This window comes from Chanodichthys erythropterus, chromosome 21 (genome assembly GCF_024489055.1).
Source record: "Chanodichthys erythropterus isolate Z2021 chromosome 21, ASM2448905v1, whole genome shotgun sequence".
Classification (NCBI taxonomy): Eukaryota; Metazoa; Chordata; class Actinopteri; order Cypriniformes; family Xenocyprididae; genus Chanodichthys; species Chanodichthys erythropterus.
Window position 1 is genome coordinate 40,037,680 of NC_090241.1, and position 23,594 is coordinate 40,061,273.

General features: G+C 34.2%; 1 protein-coding gene across 9 annotated transcripts in view; it reads right to left on the reverse strand.

Annotated features, from left to right (window-relative positions):
* The window catches only part of rptor (regulatory associated protein of MTOR, complex 1), a 431,784-nt gene that overhangs the window by 111,962 nt on the left and 296,228 nt on the right, over positions 1 to 23,594 (reverse strand). For all 9 annotated transcript variants that reach the window (XR_010893517.1, XR_010893518.1, XR_010893516.1 and 6 more), the window contains 3 exons: positions 5,601 to 5,721; positions 5,049 to 5,189; positions 3,876 to 4,031 (listed from right to left, as the gene is read on the reverse strand). Coding sequence is in view for 5 of the 9 variants with exons in the window: in XM_067374808.1 (XP_067230909.1) it covers positions 3,876 to 4,031; positions 5,049 to 5,189; positions 5,601 to 5,721 (418 nt within the window). In the remaining 4 variants the exon portion in view is untranslated. The remainder of the gene's footprint in view (positions 1 to 3,875; positions 4,032 to 5,048; positions 5,190 to 5,600; positions 5,722 to 23,594) is intronic.

Consider the following 23,594-nt stretch of genomic DNA (forward strand, 5'->3'; position numbering starts at 1 on the left):
TATTGTGATAAATTACGATTAATCATGCAGCCCTAATTTAATTTAATTTGACTTGACATTTGATTTTTAACAGTATCCTTGACATTTATTCAACAGTGCTTTTGATCTGCCTGCACTGACACTATTCTTTAAAAGGAAAAATTATATACCAATTATCAATGTAAAGCTGCTTTGACACAATCTGCATTGTAAAAAAAAAAGCGCTATATAAATAAAGGTGACTTGACTTGACTTCCCCCCTTACACTTTCACTTTTCCAGAGCTTTACATGCCCATTTTCGACCATGCTAAAACAGGGGGGGTTTGATGACACTTTAATGAGAGAGTGATTGCATGTGTGAATTAGTCATACCATCTCTCTATTAATTGTGAAGCTGTGAGTCATAAATAGTTACTTCAAAAGTAGAAAAATATTTGCTATAAAGCTTTCGAGTTTCTACTTTAATGATAAATCACAGGTCAGCATTGACAACGAGTTTCTGCACTCCTCTCTGTATGCGCGATCTTCATGTGATGTGCAAGCTACTGTCTGTATGAGTGTTCACCACAATGCATCAGCGCAGTAGCTCAATATATTGATACACATCCGATGGTCTAAAAGCGCTTGAATGTTCAAAACTGGCAAGCCTTAAAATACATACAATTGACAAACTTTCATGAGGATGCAAGCAAAAGAAATCTCACTTTGGGGATCTTGCGCTGTCTGTGTGTGTTGACTTAGCGTTTGAGTTTGCCTCCGTGTTGCTTCCATGGATCTGACTGGACGGGGCAGGGTAACGTGACTACACACGCGGTAGTATGTTTTTAAGGGGAAAGTAATTAACAGGATTAAAAATCCAAAATAACCGACATGGGGAAATTACATCGGTTAGAGGTTCTCAATTTCAATTTTGATTACTTTGTGATTCGTCCAATCGTCTAGCCCTACTTCATGCACTTAACTGTCAAAGCTTTTAATACTTAGGGGAGGGGGAGGAGCTATCAGACTCCGATGCTGAATGACAAAACCTCATAAAATTCACACACTACATGGATAAATACATAGTACATAAGCACATAGAGTATAAGTGAATAGTGTATAGTGTGTCATTTGGGACACAACTAGTGTCTATGTGGGTTTTGGTTCATTTGATGTTGTAGGTTGTAAGGACCTTTTGAGATAACGGAAATAATTTGGTGAAGTGATATGGAACTGTAATATGGCAAACAGATTTTTCAATAGTGATTGCATTAATATGGTAATTTCCGTTTTAAAGGTGCCCTAGAACCAGTTTTTACAAGATGTAATATAAGTCTAAGGTGTCCCCTAATGGGTCTGTGAAGTTTCAGCTCAAAATACCCCATAGATTTTTTTAATACAAGATGTTCGTCATGCATACTGCATGTATGCGTCGGATCATGTGAGTATAATATTTATTTGGATGTTTACATTTGATTCTGAATGAGTTTGAGGCTGTGCTTCGTGGCTAAAGCTAACATTACACACTGCCGGAGAGATTTATAAAGAAGTTGTGTTTATGCATTATACAGACTCAGGGTACCCCCAGGATCCTCCAAATGAAATTCAAGGCTTTTTAAGACCTTTTTAATACCATTTTAAATGAAATTCAATGCCAACTTCGTACCCATTCTGACAGAAGTATGAGGGGAAAATGTCAAATCTGTATACATTTTGAACCCTAAAAAATAAATAATAAAATAAAAAAAACTGAAGCTATATACATCAACTTCATTTTGCCAAAAAATAAAAATCTCTCATTGTTATTAGTTTTTAACATTTAGTGGAAGTAGGCTGTTTTCCTTTACTTCATGCTAGCTTAAATAAAATTAAAATCTTGCACTGAACAACACTGTACAGAACAAATACAACCCTTGAATACATTTGTACACTCTTCTGTTTCTTGACATGGTAGCATCGGACGCGTTTCGGTGGTTTAAATCGACGCTCGTGACTTAAAGTCGAGTGCTTTTACTGTAATTTAGGCAAGCGCGCTCATAATAGAAGCGACGCGGTTGAGAGCGCGGCTCATGGTTGCATAGCAACGACAGACGCCACGGGAGCGAAAGCGCATTGGAAAGAAGGAGAATGCCGGCGCGGCCGCGTATGTGACGCGTACTAGAGAATAATAATTATAATAATAATAATAATTTAGCGGGCCGGATTATGTTTTATTTTTGAGATCAGTTGCGGGCCGTAAATGGCCCGCGGGCCGGCAGTTTGAGACCACTGGACTAGACTATCACAGAACGCTGACACAATCAGCTACCCAATGATGATTTTAATTCAATCCGAGCACAGATATTGACTCGTATTACTCGTATAATACTCGTACTCGGCAGAAGTGCTTTATCCGTACCGGATACTCGTTTCAGCCGAGTATCCGGCTCATCTCTAGTAATTTACCTCACTTGCCTAGTAACCATAGTAACGGGTGCGCGAGCTTTCGCGCTTACTGCTATGACGTGGAGCGCGAGGTGCACTCAACATTACGCTGCATGAATTTTTAATTAGCCTACACTAGTAACAGTTCATTTTGTTACGGTATGAACTTAGTCCTAGGAAAAGTATAAAAATAAAAATAAATAAAAATAAGACCTTTGTAACGAAATCCAAGACTTTGTATACCAAATTCAAGGCTATTAAGGCCTTAATTTTAGATTATCAAATCTAAGACTTTTTCAATGATTTTAAAGACCCCGCGGGTACCCTGAGACTGCAAGTGTTTAAAAATGAAAATAGTGACGGCTCTCTTGTCTCCGTGAATGATGGTAACTTTAACCACATATAACAGTACATTAGCAACATGCTAACGAAACATTTATAAAGACAATTTACAAATATCACTAAAAATATAATGTAATCATGGATCATGTCAGTTATTATTGCTCCATCTGCTATTTTTCGCTATTGTTCTTGTTTGCTTACGTAGTCTGATGATTCAGCTGTTCAGCTCCAGACGTTAATACTGACTGCCCTTGTCTAATGCCTTGAACATGGGCTGGCATATGCAAATATTGGGGTCATACATATTAATGAACCCGACTGTTACGTAACAGTCGGTGTTATGATGAGATTTGCCTGTTCTTCTGAGGTCTTTTAAACAAATGAGATTTACACAAGAAGGAGGAAACAATGGTGTTTGAGACTCACTGTATGTCATTTCCATGTACTGAAATCTTGTTATTCAACTATGCCAAGGTATTTGAAGTATATGTAGGGCTTATTACTAAATAAACAATGACTGCTGCATTCACCTAAATAGATATCACTAAATACAGTTCATTCATCATTACTGTTATAGTTTCTGTTCTCTGTGTCTTAGATTTGTGGTGGCTTTTAGTATGCTTTTTCTCTGTTGAGTGCTTTTCTGTTTCCTGCTTTAGTTGTGTTGTCAGTTTGTAATTTTCCCTCTTGATTTAGTCCCTGATTGTTTCCAAGTGTGTCTTGTTTGACATTTATCCCTTGTGTATTTAAGCCCTTGTGTTCCCTTGTTCTTGGTCTGGGTTTGTCTTTACTGGATTTATCTATGGTTTTGTTCATGTGTTTCCTGATTTTCTTATTCCTGTGTTTCCTGGTTCTTCTACTTGTCAGGGGATTATTGTTTCATTTAATAAAAGCTGCACTTCCTGCGTTACAATTACACACTCTTCAGAGTACTGTACTAGCCAAAAATCAGAACATCTAAGACTCTTTAGAGGTAAAAAAAAATTAAAAAAGAAAAAACCCTACAAAACACACTTCTCTGTGTCTAATGACATTTGGTATATTCAAGAGCTGTCAATTAAAAAGGCACTTGGTCTATTTAAAGAGACATATACAAAATAATCTGATGAAGGTCTAGTGTAGTGGTTGTTGCTGAAACAGAAAATCTCACCAATAAGAGAATTTAAGGAAGAGTATGAGCTGACTCTCCTCATCTTGTCGATGGTTTCAAAGGAGAGAAGGTATTCATCATTATCAGGGCTGCCCAGAGTACTGCTGGCACTGCTACTGGTGCTCAGGTTCCCTGGAGAGAATGCTGCTGGACCACCTAGAACACACATATAAACATAAGCATTGTTGGGAATAAGGATGGGTAATATGACCAAAATATTATTTCACAATATGAGTAAAATATTTTTTCTTTTCTTTTCTTTATTTTAAAATAATATATAATTACAGTATAGTTCATTTTTGCTGGAAATAAGCTTGTTAAAGTACCACATTTTCAAATATCTAAGACATTTTTACAAATCTTGATACCAATTTCAATACCACTACTAAGCTAACTAATGCAAGTGAAAGGTCCTAAAGCAATCCTTGTGTTGAAGAAGAAGAAAAAAAAGATAGAAAGAAAGAAACAAAATAAAGATGAATGAAATAAAGATTCAGGTAAGAAATTAGAACAACATGAGTGTGAGTAATTTGTGAAAGATTTATGATTTTGAAGACAATTTTCATCAAAAAGCATAATTGACTGTATTTACATTAATACTTATTACTAAAGGCCTGTTCACACCAAGGACAATAACAATAACTATATAGTTCTAAAAATTGTTCTAAATATGAAAGATTAGCAGAGTCCACACCACAACTATAACGATAACAGCACCGAGAAATGATATCTAATCAGAATACACCAGACTTTAATGGATTTCAATCAACAGATAACAAAACTGCAGCGTGCAGTAACAATTTACAGATGCTAATATAGTTATCATTATAGTTATGTTTATAGTTATTGTTCTTGGTGTGAACAGGCCTTCATGTGTGCATTTGATCTTTTAGTTGAGCATCTGAGCTCAAAGTATCCTTCGCTTGTCTGCGTTCCACATCTCAGAGAAGATAGCATCAGATAACGTGCAAGTACCGAACTGAGCTCTCTTTCATGGCTTATTACACTTTTAATAAGGTGCTTTAATATCAAGCATGTTTCACAGTAAAGCAACATCATTTTTGGCAATCAAGTTGACTGCAAAAACTGTTATGAGTGGTATATATGTTTTTCTTTTAAAACAGTTGGGAATAAGATTTCAGGCTTAGTGATATAGAGTGGAGTTTGACTCACCCTCCTCATTGAGGTTGAGATTCTGAAGACTCTTATTGAGGGTTCGAGAGGTGGTGGCCGCTCTGAGGTTTGTGTAAGAATTCACTGATCGTAAACGAGGGATAGCGGGACTGTCCCTACCCGGGGTAACATTCCCTGTCTCTACATAAACAAAACAAGTCAAAGGTCAGTGGCAACTGGACATAATGGATAACCAATGGACAATGACTATGTTTGGAACAGTATACTACTAACTACTAATTCTGTATTTATGGATTATCTGGCCAACCAATTACATTTGGCAAAATGCACTCTTAAAATCTTAATACCAATGTGTTGAATGAACAAGTAGAAATATCAACCATAAATTTTAACATCTACTCTCTGACTTAAACATCATCACAATATGACAATGTAGTATCACTTAATCTGAAATGTGGCATAAATTTAGTATATTGAGCAGTATATATTAAGCAGTACTTTAGTATTCCATTTGGAAATTTCCATTCTATAAACCACTGAGAAAATATTATTGTCTAAATATTAAAATACTAGATATTATTATATAATTACCTGTGGAATTGGCAGGTGAAGGTACAGCATAGTTTTTCTCTTCCTCCATGAACTGCAGAGCCACAGTACAGAAATTACTCTCATACTGCACCACTAGGTGACTAAGAGCAACAACCAGCTCCTAAACATGACAAAATATAGGAAAAACAAAAGTTATTGAAAGTAAACATCATGAAAGTAAAGGTCATCATGAGCCCCACAAAGTTAAATAAGTCACTATAGGTCAGCATGAGCCGCCAATACAGATAATCAAGAGTCAATATAAACCAACCTGAGTCAGGTAAGCATCATAGCATGTCAAAAAGCTTCAATACAGGTCACTATTTTTAATCAGGTAATGTAGTAGTAGCTATTTACATTGCAGTGCTTTCAGGTATTGAAAGTACTGGCCGGCTCCTGTGTCAACATTACATATTGATATACTGAGCAAGCGTTCGGATGTAAGGCAAGGCAATTTTATTTGTATAGCACATTTCATACACAATGGTAATTCAAAGTGCTTTACATAAAGAGGAATAATAGAAATAGAACATAAGGAATAGAAATAACAGTAAAAACAGATAATTTTTTGATGTTGTCCGTCAGAGTGGATCTAAACGGATCTATCCATCAGAGCAGATCTAAATGGATCTTCCTCACACGACAGGACTGCTACCTGTTAAGACACTTCAAACTGATAAAGTTTCAATCTCCCCTTTTGCCAAGACACCTCAAACTGCACCACACAGCCCTAATCCCCCTTCCAGAGATATCTTATCTATGCAACGCAGTTCAAATTTCCCCTTTGGAAAGTGTCCTGACTGTAATCCAGAAATATCTTAACCATGCACCACAGCTCAAATTTCCCCATGGTTTGTCCCCTTATCCAAATTTACCAAATTTTAACCTAATCACAAATACTTTCTTACTAATTCTCCCAGCTCTTTTAACCAGACAGCAATATTTAAAATGCATTAAAAGTCAGAAATAACAAGATGATACATAAAATATATAAAATACATTAAAAATTAAATAAAAACAGGAAAAGGAATTAAAAGAATTAAAGATAATACGTATAAAATAAAATGCAAACAGTTCGGACATAGCACAGTGCTCAATCAGCAAATGGATAGATAAAAAGATATGTTTTGAGTCTGGAATTGAATGTGGCTACTGTTGGAGCACATCTAATCTCTTCTGGAAGCTGGTTTCAGCTGCGGCTGGCATAACAGCTAAAAGCAGACTCTCCTTGCTTTGAGTGAACCCTTGGTATTTCTAAATGACTTGATCCTGATGATCTGAGTGATCGGTTTATATTCTATGAGCATATCCGCAATGTATTGAGGTCCTAGGCCATTGAGTGATTTATAAACAAGTAACAATACTTTAAAATCAATTCTAAATGCAACTGGAAGTCAGTGCAAGGACCTGAGGACTGGTGTGATGTGTTAATTTTTTTCTGGTTTTGCATTCCAAGCTGCAGCTGTCTTATGGTCTTTTTGGGAAGACCAGCGAGGAGCCCATTACAATAATCCACCCTGCTGGTGATGAAAGTCTTGACTTGTCTTGACTAAGTCTTGACTGGAGACAAAGCATCTAATTCTTGCAATATTTTTTAGATGATAATATGCTGATTTAGTTACAGTCTTTACATGGCTACTGAAACTCAGGTCTGACTCCAAAATCACACCAAGATTCCTGACTTGATTTTTAGTTGTTTGACCCCTAGAGTGAAGGTACATGTTCACTTTGAACACTTTGTTTCCAAACGCAATGACTTCAGTTTTGTCTTTGTTTAACTGAAGGAAGTTTAGGCACATCCAATTTTTTATTTCATCAATGCACTGGCACATGGAGTCAATGGGGTTGCATAGTTGTGATATGCAATTTGGTTCTTCCTCATTGGCTCATTGGCAGCATATATAGGTTGAACAGGAGGGGCGCAAGTATTGAACCTTGAGGGACTCCGCATGTCATGGATGACCACTCAGACTTATGGTCACTGATACTCACATAATATTAATAACCTCTCCCTTCTAAGTATGACCTGAACCATTTAAGGACCATCCCAGAAAGCCCAACCCAGTTTTTCAGCCTGTCAAGAAGTATGTTGTGATCGACAGTGTCAAATGCAGCACTGAGGTCGAGTAGAACCAGCACTGATAATTTACCTGTATCTATGTTTAGGCAAATATAATTTATTATCTTTATGAGTGCTGTCTCTGTGCTTTGATGCGGTTGGAAACCAGTCAAAGTATCCATTCAAGCTTAAGAACTTGTTCAGCTGATTGAAAACAAATTTTTCAATGATCTTGCCTATGAAAGAAAGATTTGAGATTGGTCTGTAGTTGCTCAATATGGTGTTATCCAGATTGCTCTTTTTCAGAAGGGGCTTAACAACTGCAGTTTTCAGGGATTATGGAAAAGTCCGAGAGAGAAATGAGGCATTTACCACTTCTAGTAGATCTGCTTCTAAACAGTTAAACACGCTTTTGAAAAAAGAAAAAAAAAAAAGATGTGGGAAGTGTGTCAAGGGCGCAGGTTGATGTTTTAAGGTGCTATACTGTTTCTTCCAAAATTTTACCATCAATTGCTTCGAAAACAGACATAATAGCTACTTTCAGAGGTTGTGATCTGATCTGTTTTACCCCAGTGCAGCTCAAGGATGTGCTGATCGCCTTTCTGATATTATTAATTTTCTCAGAGAAGAAGGAAGCAAACTCACAGCATTTGCTGTCTGAGAGCATTTCACTGGGAATCTGACTTGGGGGGGTTGTTAGTCTCTCTAGAGTAGCAAAAAGAGTGCGGGTGTTGTTTAAGTTTCTGTTTATAATATTTGAGAAGAAGGTCTGTCTAACTTTGCCTAGTTCCACAAGTTTTGTCTTTCGCCACATATGCTCAGCTTTTCTGCATTGTCTTTTCATATTTTGCACTGCTGTTGAGTTTCTCCATGGTGCTTTTTTACTTTTCTTCCTGACTTTCACAGGAGCAATGTTATCAATAACATTCTGTACTTTTGAGTTAAAAGAATCAAGGAGAAAATCAACAGTCTTCAGATATGCTTGGTGTTAAAGATATAGCCTTCATAAACAGTGCACTAGTATTCTCATTTAAGCATCACTTTTTGACCGAGATAGATCTATCTTCAACAGTCGGAGAGATCAATATATCAAAGAAAATACATCAGATGAATGCTATGATCAGATAATGCTACATCCTTAATGACAATGGATGAAATGTTTAGACTCTTACTAATAATTAAATCTAGAGTGTGTCCACGATTGTGTGTAGGTCCATGTACATGCTGAGTCAGATCAAAAGTATTCAAAACTGTTAGGATTTCTTTTGCCATATTGGATTCTGCATTTTCTATGTGGATGTTAAAATCCCCAGTAATAGCAAAACAGTCAAACTCTGAGGAAATTTCTGATAACAGTTCAGTAAAGTCCTCCACAAAGGCTAGAGTATTTTGGAGGCCTGTAAATAACTATAAGTAGAATGCGGAAGCACCTTTTAACACAATACCCAAGTATTCGAAAGACAAGTAATCACCAAATGACAGTTGCTTGCATTGAAAGACATCTTTAAATAGAGCCACTACACCTCCACCTCTCCTAACAGCTCTGCAGACACTCATAAAAGTAAAGTTAGGAGGGGTTGTTTCATTCAGGATTGTTCAACTGCAACTGTCTTCAAGCCATGTTTCATTTAGAAGCATAAAATCTAGGTTGTTTGTGGTTATTAAGTAATTGACTAGAAGTGATTTATTTTTAAGTGAACGGATGTTTAAAAAAGCTAACTTAACAGTCTTACTTTCTGTCTCTTCAGTAATCTTAGTTTGATGTGTAATAGGTAGCAGATTAAATGGGTTTGCCAAACGGTTTGAGAAGGCCTTAGGCTTTCTATCACGTAATAAAACAGAAATAGAGAAAGCAACAGGCACACTGGATTTCCGCTTGTTCTGTAAACATTTGATAAAGTCACTGTTATCATAGCGGGGACCTGACACACATCACTGAGAGCTGTTATCGGTTGTTTTTGGTTCACCTAGAACAGATGGAGGAGGGTGAGGGCCCTGGCGTCATGGCAGGGGCCGAAGAGCCCTTGCAGGAGGAGGGGGAGGCCGAGCTGGGCCCACAGGCTTTAGTGGTTTCAGGGCTCGCTTTTTTGTTGATATCTGGGGGCTCGCAGCAAAAGAGTGGGAGAGTTCGGTTCCAGCATACACCAGTTCCTTTATTTTCTCTGAGAAGCACAGAAGAGGGGATGCTGGAGAGAGGGACAACGTGTCCGGTGAGAGGGGCTGTTTCTCTGGTGTTACCAGAGGCTGTAATATGTTGTCCTGGCTTCCCTGGCTGTTTTCCCGAAAGTCGTCCTTGGGTGCTGAATCTTGGAGCATGTCACTGTCTCTCGGTGAGCTCCGTGGGCAGGGCTCAGTCAGGACTGTGTCCGTGAGCGGTGGCTGTTGTGGCTGTGTCATTGAAATTTGTATAATGACATGGGTATGAAATAGGTATTACAAGGAGAGGGTAACTTATGAGGACATTACCCAATGTCCCCATTTTTCAAAAGGCTTATAAATTATACAGAATGAGTAAAAATGTGCACAGTTTCCTATGATGGGTAAGTCTAGGAGTAGGGTTGGTGTAGGGCGATAGAAAATACGGTTTGTACAGTATAAAAACCATTACACCTATGGAATGTCCCCACAATTCACAAAAACAAACCTATGTGTGTGTGTGTGTGTTCTTTTGTTTATATTACATTGTGGGGACCAAATGTCCCCACGATGTAAATTAATTCATAAAAATAATAAATGATGTTTTTGTGAGAAAATAAGGGTGTGCACAGTTTCCAGTGATGGTTAGGTTTAGGGTTAGGGGTAGGGTAGGGGGATAGAAAGTATGGTTTGTACAGTGTAAAATGCATTGCGGCCTATGGAAAGTCCCCACAATTCACAAAAACAAACGTGTGTGTGTGTGTGTTTTGCAATCTTAATTAGTGGTCTTCAACCCTTTTACTGATTACCCATTTATTTATGAACTTTTAAAAATTTTGAACCACAAATGATAACTTCACACTCATTTGAAATTGAACCATGACACTATATCACAATTCGGACAGGACTTATTTTCTAAATGTCATTTGAGTTAAAATTTGAGTTAAAATGATTTCATGTACTGATTCATACAAGACTAACATCTCTGTTTTTTATAGAGGAGAGTGTGTGGTTTCTAGACATGGGCGTTACAGAAGGTCATGTGCTGCGTTTGTGAACATTATGTACGACGTAAGTCTTTAAATTGATTATTTATTGATATATTTCAAATTTATTGAAAACCCCTATTTAAGTAAATTTCACATGATTTTATAAAAGTGGCTGTTTAAAATAAACTTGCATAAGTGAGCAGAAAAACGTTACTATTACCTTTATTAAAATCGTCTTTGCAGGTTCTGTGATTTGGCTGTATTTATTCATTTTATAATTTTATTTTTGTATTGTGTACTAGGGCTGGGCAATATGACCAAAATCTTATATCACGATATGAGTAATTTTATCACATATATATCACAATATAGTTATTTTTGCTTTAAATAAGATTTTTATGATACCAAAATTTTCTATATCATTGAAATTTCATAATTATCATCAATGGATGAAAATTAATACTAGTTTAAAAAGTTATCAAGCTTACTCAAGACAAATAGACTGTGATAAGGAAAGAGCAAAGAAAACAGGCTACAACAGAACAAAGACAGACGAAATAGACCTAAATGAAAAAACTTCAAGCACTAGAAAATGTATAAAGTATTCAAAGGTATAAAAAACAATGCCTTTACTGTGTAAATTAAAATATACATTTATTCTTATTAAAGTTACAAAAGCAAGCAGTGAGAGATTTTCTCTCTTTTTTGTTGTTTGATTAGAATTAACACTCTGGAGTCGGCGGTATCGCCGGCGATACACCTCGGTTTTTTTCTTACCAGTGTGAAAGAAACTCAAAATACTCTGTCAATTTTGCACATACTGCAGTTTAATCTGTGAAATATCTTCTTTTATTTGTGTACACTCAGAATGAAAACAAAATGTGCTTTTTGCAAAATAAAGAAAACTAACGATGCGTGATCTGTGGTCTCCCTCTGAACAATGTCCAATCTGATAGTTTTCAGAAAATGAAGTGTAACTTAGTGTATACTAATAAAAAAAAGAGACTTATGTCTAAAGAAGCGAAATCGAAAACAAAAATTCTCTGTTTATGTAATCTGAATGAAAACAGAGACATGTCAGACGTCCGTGAGTCTAATGCGGCCAAGCACACGGAGCGAGCGTTATTTAGACGCAAATTCTGAGGCAATACATGTACACATCATCGCAATCGTGTATTTATTATCTTCAAAAGTGCTATCTGCATGTTATAGCCATGGTTAGCGATCTCTGGAAGCCTCTGTTAGTTTCTGGAATGTCACATGGTATGCCTGTTCTTCATTAGGAGTCATTTGTGGACTAAATGTGCACAGAGCGCCCTCCGGCTGCAAGTATGAATTGAAAACACAGTTTCCAGCGCTCATAGTGATGACAATAAATATATTGAATAAATATTACTACTCTGTATAGAAAACTGACATAAACATAAGAATCAATCACTATTTCTCCAAATGTGCAAAACTATTATTTGGTTTAAGACTTGAGACTTCTTTTAAAAACATAATAGTAATGTGTCCAATCTTTTGACTGGTACTGTAATTTAAACTATAACAGGCCTATACAAAAATTTTTTCACATGATGTGCAATAATACGTGCATGCATGAGATCACAAAAATCATGTTTTTTTTTTTGTCAAGAGTGGTATATTTACGTTAATACTTTTATCAGCATGTTCACAGAGGGTTTTTTCATATAGCCTACCTGATTGAAAGGGCTCATTATGCAGGTCTTTATCTTTTCAGGTGTGAATCACAACATTATTCTTGAAGATTCACACCTCCACGCATACTGTGTTTCTTGACAAAATTTAAATCAATATATTGTTTTATATGAACGAGTAGGCAGGATCATTTTTACATCATTTTGAAGCAAAAACTCTAGTCTACAACCTCCAATACCCAGAAGTCTTGTGAACACATATATGGTATTAGTTTTGTGGTCTTATTTCAGTGACTTAAGTTTTTTGTTTTTTTCAATAACTACGCATAAACGTTATTCCTTCAAAAACACAAATATGTACATACATGTTCCTCACATATTATGGTAGCCTAGTTTGTGCTGAATATAGTGTAATGAGACCTTAATATGTTTATGAACAACTGAAAGAAAACACAAATGTCAGGGCATGTTAAAACTTCTCCAGGGCCCCAAAACAGCCTCAGACTCCAGAGGGTTAATAATGACAGCAGGTAAAGTTGGATGCTGTCCCTTTAAGACTGACTGCACTGATCCATTAACTCAAGCCTTGTCTTTCTCAACTGTACCTTCACTTAAGACATAAATGGCTCTGTTTACTTGCAAATACGTGGTCACTTTGGCACATAGTTATGTGTATTTACTAGGGGTCCCTTGTGAAAAAGAAGTGCACTTAATTGTATTGAAAGTGTACTTTGTGTGTACTTAGTAATACTATTTAAAAAGTGCACTTGCAGATAATACAATATAATTAAAATTAAAGGCCACTTAAGTGTACTTAAATAGAATATACTTTAATGGCAATATTTATTATCATGCTTAAGTGTACTTTTTAAAAATGCACTTTGTAATAATGTCAAATTAAGTTTTACTTGAAGAAAGTACACTTAAATGACAATATTTACTAACACGCTTGAGTGCACTTTTTAAAAATTCACTTTGTAATAATGTCTAATTAAGTTGTACTTAAATAAAGTACACTTTAATGACAATATTTATTATCATGCTTAAGTGCACTTTTTAAAAATGCACTTTGTAATAATGTCAAATTAAGTTTTACTTAAAGAAAGTACACTTTAATGACAATATTTATTAATATGCTCGAGTGCACTTTTTAAAAATGCCCTTTGTAATAATGTCAAATTAAGCTGTACTTAAAGAAAGTACACTTAAATGACAATATTTACTAACACACTTGAGTGCACTTTTTAAAAATACACTTTGTAATAATGACTTATTAATTGTACTTACAGAAAGTAAACTTTAATGACAATGTTTAATAACACATTGAGTGCACTTTTTAAAAATGCACTTTGTAGTAATGACTTAAGTTGTACTTAAAAAAAGTACACTTTAATAGCAATATTTATTAACACGCTTAAGTGCAGTTTTTAAAAATGCACTTTGTAATAATGACTTATTAAGTTGTACTTAAAGAAAGTACACTTAAATGACAATATTTATTAACACTTTTTTAAAAATGCACTTTGTAATAATGACTTATTAAGTTGTACTTGAAGAAAGTACACTTTCATTGTGAGGATTTCCAGTCAGGATTTAGACCAAACCATAGTACTGAGACTGCTCTCGTTAGAGTTATAAACGATCTACTCTTATCATCCGATCGTGGCTGTATTTCTCTATTAGTGTTATTAGATCTCAGTGCTGCTTTTGACACTATAGATCACAACATTCTTCTAAAAAGACTTGAAAACTATATTGGCATTAGTGGAATTGCTTTGGCATGGTTCAAATCGTACTTATCTGACCGTTATCAGTCTGTAGTAGTTAATGAAGAGATGTCGTATCGATCACAGGTTAAATATGGAGTACCACAAGGCTCAGTACTAGGACCGTTGCTTTTCACTCTGTACATGCTGCCCTTAGGAGAGATAATTAGGAAGCATGGTGTTAGTTTTCACTGCTACGCTGACGATACTCAGCTCTATGTTTCCTCGCGCCCTGACGAAACCTACAAATTCACAAAACTAACAGAATGCATAGCTGACATTAAAAACTGGATGACAAGAAATTTCTTATTATTAAATTCAGAAAAAACTGATATCCTAATCTTTGGACCAAAAACTTCCTCACGAAAAAACCTTGAATACTCTCTAACACTTGACGGGTGCTCCATTAAATCTTCGTCCTCAGTTAGGAACCTGGGTGTGCTCTTTGATACCAGTCTTTCATTTGAAAGTCATGTTTCTAGTATCTGTAAAACCGCCTTCTTCCATCTAAAAAATGTATCTAAATTACGGCATATGCTCTCAATGACAAATGCGGAACAGTTGGTTCATGCATTCATGACCTCAAGACTAGATTACTGTAACGCTCTACTGGGTGGTTGTTCTGCTCGGCTTTTAAACAAACTACAGTTGGTCCAAAATGCGGCAGCTAGAGTTCTTACAAGAACCAGAAAGTATGACCATATTAGGCCAGTTCTGTCAACATTACATTGGCTCCCTATTAAACATCGTATAGATTTTAAAATCTTGCTACTTACTTATAAAGCTCTAAATGGTTTAGCTCCCCAGTACCTAAGTGAGCTCTTAATGCATTATAGTCCTTCACGTTTATTGCGATCTCAGAATTCAGGCCAGTTGATAATACCCAGAATATCAAAATCAACTGAAGGCGGCAGATCCTTTTCCTATTTAGCACCTAAACTCTGGAACAATCTTCCTAGCATTGTTCGGGAAGCAGACACACTCTGTCAGTTTAAATCTAGACTAAAAACACATCTCTTTGCTCTTGCATACACATAACACATTATCAATACATTAACATTTTTCAAATCCGTTAAAGGATTGTTACGCTGCAATATTTAGGTCGGCTGGAACCGAGAACATTTCCTATAACACTAGATATACCTGTACATCAGAATAAGAATGGCATCTCCGCTAATATCTGTCTCTCTGCTTATCCTGAGGTTTGCCGGGTGCTGGATTCAGGCCGTATCCAGATCAGATGGAGAACCTGTGTCTGAACCTGACTACAACGTAGCCCAGGAGACAATGGGCCTACAGACCCAGTTCTGGCTGCATCTATAATTCAGATTTTTAATCCCCGTATCAGCTTACATATATTTATATATAATCTATTTTTAATCTCTATAATAAAAATGTATAATTCAGATTTTGATCTCCATATCCATTTACATATATTATATATATATCTTCCAAGGGGTTTTTTCCCTCCTAGGACTTTTTTCCCAGTGCTAGCACGCTGGGTTTTTCTCCTAGGGGGTTTTTTCCACCCCTGGGAGTCAGCCGACATTGGCTTAATGTAGCACCATCTTGTATATGTTACATATTACCACGCTTGGTTGTACAGCTTATTTTTAACCACTTCCCTTTTTCTGTGCTTCTAATATGTAAAGCTGCTTTGAACAATTACCAATTGTAAAAGCGCTATATAAATAAATTTGACTTGACTTGACTTGACAATATTTCTAAACATGCTTAAGAGCACTTTTTAAAAATGCACTTAATTTTTACCTAATTATGACTTTATAGTGTTTTAAATAAGTAAACTTATTCTGATGTATTGACTTATATATTAAAGCACATGAAAAATAATTAATTTTAATTTCAACTTAAGTGTGTTGTCCAAGATGACATTTGTTAATGTATTTTAAATGTGCTTAGTCTTTGATAAATACTGTGTGCATTAATACACTTGAAATTTATTTTTCTGAATTTCAAAACACTTGCTTATACAGTGTATAATCCTGTACAACTTATTGTTGAAATTTTTATCACCAGCTCCTGCTCTAAACTCGACTAGTGTCAGTTTTCTACATAATATTTGACATAAAAAAAAATATTTTTATTTATTTATTTATTTTTTTTTTACGGAGTGCTGTATTTGTGATACTTAATGCAACAGTGCTGTACTTTACATATCTGTATAATACTTATAATATCATTGTTGTTCTAAGTTGATTAAACCTATTTAATTGCAAGTAAAAGTTTAACAGATCTAAAAAATAATTTGAATTCATATTCAGTAAAAATACATTTAATTTTAATCAGACTAAACTATAAAATAATTTAATTTCAGTTAGGTGAATGAGTCAAGTTCTGTAAACTTACAGTCTAACTACAACAATGAATTAGAAAAACTTCCAACTTGAACAAATTTAATCATGCGCATGCGCCACAATACTACGTCATGACGGCGCATTACTTCACCAGAGTTTGAAAAATGCACCTTCAGCCATCTTTCTGTGATCGCGATGCGCGAGGCAACTTTGCTGATCAAAGAAGAAAACAAAGGATTGCACATTTGGATGACTACAAATGAGACGTTATGTATTACAAATAAAGAAGCAAGTAAGTATCTTGATATATGCTTTCTTTATCTTTATTTTTTCACCGGAACATAGCAGTTCTTATGAGTGTAACTTATTTAGTTTAATCGCAATATGGAGGTGAATTAATCATGTTTCCTGTAATTTATTTATGATTGCATTATAATAATTTCTTATACAATATGAACATGGTCGTGTGTGTGGGCGTGTTTAAAGAACACTGAACTCTGACTTTTTAAATCATTTTAAATGACTAAGTTAAATTTGCAGAACTAAATTCAAAGATCTGATTTTGTAACATTTAAAGACAATTATATACATTTAATCGCTATTATAACCACCAATAATGCTTATAATCTATTTTTCTTTTTGCATTTGAAAAGTTAGTTGTTAAATTAATGTTTGTGTTTGTAATATGTAATATTTTTGTGCTTATCTGTTGTTTTATATATTCATTTTGTAGGATCAGTACAGATTTGTTATTGGAGATACAGTGCAAGCTGTGTGGAATTAAAGACCTGTATTGATGAGGTGATGTTCCATGTTTTTCCATTAATTAAGCTAAAACACTGCCATCAACTGTCCTTATAGCTTTTAAATGCTTTGAATCTTTTCTGTTTGCAAGTAATAAATTCTCACCTGTGCACTTACAAATCCCCATCTAATCATTATATATTTATATTTATATATAATGATATTATTATATAATTATTTTCAAAGCAAAACCCCTCAATTTGCTTGGGCCTTGGGTTATTTATCCATATTTGTGTAATTGATAAAGTTATGTTTAATTAATTGTAAAGTATAAAAATGTTTATAAAAATGTTCTCTATTTTGAAAGGCCAGTGTCAGTGAAGATGGTGTGGTCACTGGAATCCTGGTGTTTGTGGGACATGTGAAAGAGCTTCTCCCAGGATTCTACTACAGTGTTGTCCTGATGACTGAGGTAATTCATCTTGGGTGATGCAGTTGCGGTCAAAAGTTTACTTACACCTTGCAGAATAAACTGCTTCATCAGGGAAGTACTAAATAAAGAAACAAATACAATGCTAATTTGTATGATTTGTTTGTTTTATAATAAAGTTATGATTATGTAAACTTTAGAAGTACATAATCATATTTCTACTCTAAATTGTTTTTGAAATATAAACATTTAAATTGTAACTGTCATAAATTATGTATTCAAACATTAAATACATAAATTAATTATAAAAAAATATTTAAAATAAAATTATAATGAATATGTAACGTGGTGCATATAATTAGCAGAATGCTCCTCTCTATAGCTGACTAATGAGTAAGTAAATGTGATGTTACGTGACATTGTTTACAAGCTGTTTCATTGACATCTTTCCAAGCGTTGAAACACTGATTGAGCGATTAAATGTGACATGTTATGGATCAGTTGTACTGTATCTTGTAATATACCTTCAGATGTTCATTCATGTTTATTTCACACTGTAACTGGTATTAAAGTGGAGGAATTTATCAGTACACAGTAAACATCTTGGCCACAGGCTTCAACCACTATCAGCAACTCTTTGCCTGTAGGGAATACCAAATGGGTTTTTATTATTTTCAAACCTACAAAGGTGTATATAAACTTTGGAGTTCTGTGTATATATATATATATATATATATATATATATATATATATATATATATATATATATATATATATATATATATATATATATATATATATATATATATATTGATTTCATTCGATTGAGCCAATTATAATAATGGACTGACTCTTCTGTTTTGTTTTGTTTTTTCCTCCAGGTATTTAATTTTTTTTACTTTCTTGCCTCTTTGGAACATGTTCATTTATGCATATTGTGTAGAGGTGGTTCGCAGCTTCATGGACATTTAAGGTTTTCTGCCGATGAAGAGTTTCTGGGACATTGACACTTTTTCATACAACTTAAAAAAAGGTGGTGACAGACAATTTTGGTTTTCTTGTTTTTGTGCCTTTGGAATTCATTGTTTTTTTGTTTGTTTTGTTTTTTTCTTTTCAAAATTACATTCACTGTAATGCTGGAGTAAGATTTTAGAAGAAACCTTTTTGTCCTGTTTAATGTTTGTGCTAGTAAGGGTTGCAGAGCTTACAAGTAACAAGGTTTACAAAAGGTAACACTTTACAAAAGGTCTCGCTTGTTAACATCAATTAATATATTAGATAACATTATCTAACTATGTGCATTGACTTTTTTTTTTACAGTATTTATCAATATTTGTTAACATTAGGCAATACATTTTTTTTTCTCAAGTTAATAAAATGTATAGTTATTGTTCATGTTAGTTTACAGTGCATTATCTATTAACATATGCAACTTTTGATTTTAATAATGCATACTTAATATTAACTAGGATTTATAAATGCTTAAAGTATTTTTCATTCATAGTTCATGTTAACTAAAGTAGTTAACTAATAGAAAATTATTGTAGTGTTACCCAAAGTTTTGAATCTTCTCTTTACATTTTGTTTGTATTAATTCATGGGTGTTATCTTATTTATCATCTTATACAGAAGGATTTTATCTGAAAATGTAAAAATGCAGAAAGATTGTGATGGTAGGTTTAGGTACCTTTGTATGTGATGGAGAAAATTATAGTGCATATAAGCCTCACTGTCCTCCAGACTCTTTCTAAATGAGAGTTAAAGTGTTGTTATTGTTTGTGATTGTGTATAGTGTTTCTTGGGTTTTTCTTGTGCATCAACAAAAAGGTTTTTGTGCGTTTGTTTTAGAGATTATTTTGTCAGTAAATGTAGAGGGTTTCAATTTGCATTTGTGTTGATTGTAATATTTTGAAATATACTAAATTGTAACTTCATTATTATATGTACAAAAAATGTAATTACAAATGTATTAAATTATATAATAGTGTACATGTAAATTACATTAAAGTATATTTAAGTTCGCATTAATTGCTTGTCAGTACATTCGGAAGTACACTTTTACCATATTTTGAAGTACATAAAAAATTGTATTAAAGTCCTACTTAAGTGCTTTAAAAAAATCACTCAGAAATTCAATTTATTGCATTTAATATGAACTTAATCTGTGATATATTTGAAATTAATTACAAATAAAATGCACTTAAGCGGCTGAAAACATTACATTTAATTCACACTTAAGTGTATTGATAACTGATATTAAAATATATTTTAGTTCACATTAATTGCTTGTTAGTACATTGGGCAGTGCACTTTAACTATATTTTAAAGGTACTAGAAGCAATTACGAAGGTTGTCATAAAGTTGTATTAAAGTACCACTTAAGTTGTTCAAAAAAATCACTCTGTTCAACTTATTGCATTTAATATGAACTTAATCTGTGATTTATTTGAAATTGATTACAAATAGATTGCACTTAAGCGGATGAAACATTACATTTAATTCATACTTAAGTGTATTGAAATCTGATATTAAAATATATTTTAGTTCACATTAATTGCTTGTTAGTGCATTGGGCAGTGCACTTCAACTATATTTTAAAGGTACTAGAAGCAATTACGAAGGTTGTCATAAAGTTGTATTAAAGTACCACTTAAGTTGTTCAAAAAAATCACTCTTCAACTTGCATTTAATATTAATATATTAACATATTAAATTGCATTTAATATGAACTTAATATGTGATATATTTGAAATTAAGTACAGATATAATGCACTTAAGCGATGAAAACATTACATTTAATTTACACTTAAGTGTGTTCTTTTAAAGTATATTATTTTTGCAATAAGTACACTTTATAAAAGTATACTAAAGTGCACTTTTTTTTCACAAGGGGTGTGACGAGATCTCGTGTCACGAGATCTCGCGAGACTAAAATGTGACGAGATTTCTTGTCAAGGCGAAAAAGTAGTCTTGTGATATTGCCATGACAGAGTATTAGGATGATTAGGAAAGAATATGCCATCGCTATGTTTACATTACGCCTCCACTGTCGTTTTGCTTTGTATTTAAATAAAAAACATTTAATTCAGTTAGATAACGGTCGCCCCCGCTCCATATTCACAGAGTACGTACGATCGTGAAAGTGAAAGTAAACGCGAGCGCGCATTCAAACACGATTTCAATACCCCGCATTTTGAAAGCGGTTCCCTGATTAAAAGCAAGTATCTCTCAATATGAAAGCTATTTTAGGCTGGGCAGTGTAGTTGTAACCATCTCTTAGCTCTGTTTCAAAGAAAAATTTGGTCTTATTTGCACTTTGAATATTGAGAGTGCGATTATGGTTGCACTTATTGTAAAGTGTTACCATAAAAATGAATAACAATTTTCTCTTAATCTTATTAACCACAAACAATAAAGTTTCATTTGTCAACATTAGTTAATGCACTGTGAACTATCATGAACTAACAATGAATGACTATTTTGATTAACTAACATAAACAAAGATTAATAAATACTATAGCACATATATTGCTCATTGTCAGTTGATGTTGGTTAATTATTGTTAATAAATGAGACCTTATTGTAAAGTGTTACCATTTTTATTTATACTGTTTTTATTTCTATGATCAGTTTGTGGAAATGAGTTCAGTTAGGAGGTCAGAAGTTGTAGAAGCTTATAAATCATGTACAGTAAGGTCTGAAGAGACTGAAATCATACAGGAGAGAAGCCAGTCAGTTGAGTTAGTGTCATGAGCACCAGTTGGAGTGCCCAAAATTAGCCACTAGAGGGCACTCCAACCCGGACTGTTCCTCACCACACCCGTGAACTCCATTTCCCATAACACACTTCCCGGACTCATTATCCTGTCATTACACCCAGCTGTTTTGTGTTTGATGATTAGTGTCTGTCTATTTATTCTGTTTGTTTCTGCTTTTGTTATTGAGGTTTCAGGTCAGGTCACCGGTTTCTCTGTTTGTTTTCTGTTGACTGCTCTATGGATTTTTGACCCCTGCCTGTCTGATTACGTCTTTGGATTACCCATTAAAGCTGCACAATCTTACCTGTTTGTCTCTGTGATTAAGTGACAGTTAGTGGCAAAACATTTTACAGTGCTTGAGTATTGTTGTCTTTTACTGCATATCATAATTCATACTCAGAAACTAGAGCTGAAATGACATTCATTACAAGATGATTAGTTAAAACATTTCAAATACACCTACAGAATAGTTTTTCTAGTCATGTATTTCGCCACTGAGGATTTCTTAAAAATAGTGTGTAAAAATCTTGTCTCGTCTTGTGAACTCAATCTCGAGTCTCGTCTCGTCAGATACCCGTCTCGTCACACCCCTAGTATTTACCCGTTCAAGCCCAATTAGGCATCAAAAAGCACTCAGTTCAGTCCTCACGCGCTCTATCTCTCAGACAGCGCTGGGAAACAGTCTCTCAGAGAGAGTGTGCATATGCCGAGTCTTTCGCTGCTAATTGCACTTAAATGGTTTAAAACCGCTTGTTTTTAAACCGCAATGCTTAAAAACACATGCAAATTATAATATTGACAGCACAGCATAGCAACCTCACACGACAGAGACAATCGTCCAAAATCTCTACCAGTTGCCAAATTTCAACTGGCTAATCGTGTCTACCAGTATATCGCCGACCCCTACTTATTGTGCTTAATACACTTTAACATCGAGCACGTTTCAAATTCGCGATCACTTTCTGAGAGAGGCAGGTTTCATGCTCACACTTTGGCAGTGTTCCAGTCAGCACGAGTGCTGCACCAAGTTCCTTTTCAGGATATATTGCACATATAACTCTTTTAACATCAAGCACGTCCTGCTCTTTATATTCTCATTCATGCATTTCATCACTCTGAAGTGTCAATAGTGCAATATATTTACACACTACAATATATACAATATAGCACAATCTCTAACGATAGGCATTTTATTTCTTGGTATTGATATATATTGTCATATCGCACAGCCCTATCATATACCACCCATATTGATATTAAACGAAAGCATGCATTTGGTGCATAAGATTGCTGCACAAAAACGATAGCTCGGGGAGATCAAAAAACACATGAAGAGAAGTGTTAGGATAATACAACATCTGCAATCACAGACATTCGCATTAAGACTGGATTACATTTCTCAGAGTACTGTTGAATTTGCGCAAATAACAGTATGTAATTTGCTCTGGAATTTTTATAGAAGTTGTCTGAGAAAACCACTGACATGACAGATCAGTAGGGATAGGCGATATGGCCTAAAAAATGCATCACGATAATTTCAGGTATTTGCGATAATACCAATGACGATAATAAATAAATAAATAAATAAATATATATATATATATATATATATATATATATATATATATATATATATATATATATATATATATATATATATATATATATATATTTTTTTTTTTTTCTGTAAAATAGCAGATTATGTTATGTTAAAGTTGTGTTCCAGTGACTGTGCTGAAAAACATCACACAACAATTACACAATAATGATTAAAATCAATTACAAGTTTAAAATGTAAACAAAGATTCTGTATTTATATATAATCTCATAGTGCAAACAGTGGCAAAAATAGAGCAAAAAGCTAAAGTAGCAATCACCAACCATGTCTTCAGTTGTGTTTCAAAATTACAACAGAGTACAACTGCAAATAAATCCTGATAAAGTAACAAACATGTTAAAGTAACCTGATAAAATAAATAAGTTTAGTGTGAAAGACAATAAAACTAATAATACTAATTTTTAATATCTAAATATAATATGTATGTGGAACATGCTACCACCAATTAGGTAGTTACATTTTCAACACTCTTGTCCCATGGAACAATTTGTAAAAATAGTGCAATCACTGTATCAAAAAGT